The following is a 1,631-nucleotide window of genomic DNA, read 5'->3' on the forward strand; positions in this document are numbered from 1 at the left end:
ACCAACAACACATCGATGCTTTAGGGAAGCTTAATGTGGCCATCCCTACTAAAATTTGAACGACAAATTKGTGTGTGTGAGCCCTCACCTGCACAGCTGCTGAGAGCAAAGCCCAGCCTCTTCTGAGCGCGGTCAAACACCACGTAAAAGCCTTCCATAATTGTGGCTCCCATCACCAGGCCGTTAGCTGAAGATGAAATCCCGAAGCGGAAGCAGTCCAACGTGCCGTCCATGTCTGTGACTGGCTGAATGTACAGCTGCAAAATGACAGAAAGACAGGAACGTATCTGATGTTACTGTAGAAGCTCTGGAGAAAGATGGACACAACGTATTTATTCTGGGTCCAGTTACCTGAGGCAGGATGGTAATGCGGAAGGACTGGCTGGTGTTGGTGGCTCTCAGGTAGATGGAAAGCTTTGGGAAAAACTTCCAGGGGTTTTCTCCCTGCATCCAGCATGCAAGCTTAGTGCCATCCCAGAAGCCTGAAGAAAACTCTTGGATCTGAATCAAAGAGGGAAAAAAAGTAGAACAAAGSAAGAAAGGTAGGTACAGAGATAAAAAGATACATACAGAAGGTCAGCTTCATSTTTTCTTTCATTTACCTGCTCAGGGTTTGTTTTTTTATAGTACAGTTACTATAAATGTTTAACTCAACCTTGAGTGCACTTCCAAGAGGTAAAGAAAATAGTGGATTGGAAAATAAAGCAACCCCTCAGATTCCTTCCACCTTTAGCTACTACGTCCTTGAGCAGTGAGTGTGCACCACTCTGCTCTGCCTCTGTTTGCTCTGACAACATGTTTCATTACAGTCTGTGGAGAGATGGCTGCGTACCAGAGAACTGCGTGTGATGGCTTCTACCACCGCACTGAAGACACTGACAGGAAGTCTCAGCAGTGTCGTCCCACTGTCGACTATAGCTTTATCTGTGTTATACTGGAAGAAAAAAAAAGGTGTGGGGTTTTCTTAGTTCACCAGGCTCTCTAATACACTGAACAAACAAAACAAGCAGGCAAACAGTACAGCAAGTCAGACTCAGGTATAATTATATGTAACATAACCTTTGTTTATTTTATACAAAACATAAGTTACTAGAAGTTGTAACATTAGACTTTATTTAACAAACAAATATTTTAACTGTAAAATAAAGACTGTAAAAATATTGTAGGCTGTTCAGTTTTTTATCATTTTTAAACTAAAAGTTTAAAAATGTATTACATGGACAGGGCCATTTTATTTACACGCAAAGCACTGTGTGAGGCTGCTAGCGAACTATATCCAACCTGATGGTTAATCTTGGACAATATCTGATGATCGACTCTTTTAAATAAAACCAGAGAGCGTTGACAGAGAGGAGAAGGTAGAAATGACTCAGCCTGGAACTGAAAATATAGATGGAGGACAACAGAGCTGCTTTATGGAAGAAGAACCTCAGCTTAGCCTGTTAGCTTTAGCCCGATGCTATCACCATATTTATGTATTAGCTCAGCGCGCCACATTCTCCTCTCATCACTGAGGTCCTCCATCCACATGACAGAGAGGGGAACACAAAAATGACTCAGTCTGCAACTGAAAATATGGATGGAGGACAACAGAGCTGCTTCATGGAAGAAGAAGAACCTCAGCTTAGCCA

General features: G+C 42.3%; 1 protein-coding gene across 1 annotated transcript in view; it reads right to left on the minus strand.

The window, feature by feature from the left end:
- Nucleotides 1-1,631, minus strand: part of bace2 (beta-secretase 2) — a 22,156-nt gene that overhangs the window by 5,482 nt on the left and 15,043 nt on the right. Inside the window, exons 6-8 of the mRNA XM_014015016.1 lie at nucleotides 833-934; nucleotides 352-501; nucleotides 89-257 (exon numbers count right to left, since the gene is read on the minus strand). Of these exons, the coding sequence (XP_013870470.1) occupies nucleotides 89-257; nucleotides 352-501; nucleotides 833-934 (421 nt within the window). The remainder of the gene's footprint in view (nucleotides 1-88; nucleotides 258-351; nucleotides 502-832; nucleotides 935-1,631) is intronic.

The sequence above is a fragment of the Austrofundulus limnaeus genome, unplaced genomic scaffold (genome assembly GCF_001266775.1).
Source record: "Austrofundulus limnaeus strain Quisiro unplaced genomic scaffold, Austrofundulus_limnaeus-1.0 Scaffold122, whole genome shotgun sequence".
Lineage (NCBI taxonomy): Eukaryota > Metazoa > Chordata > Actinopteri > Cyprinodontiformes > Rivulidae > Austrofundulus > Austrofundulus limnaeus.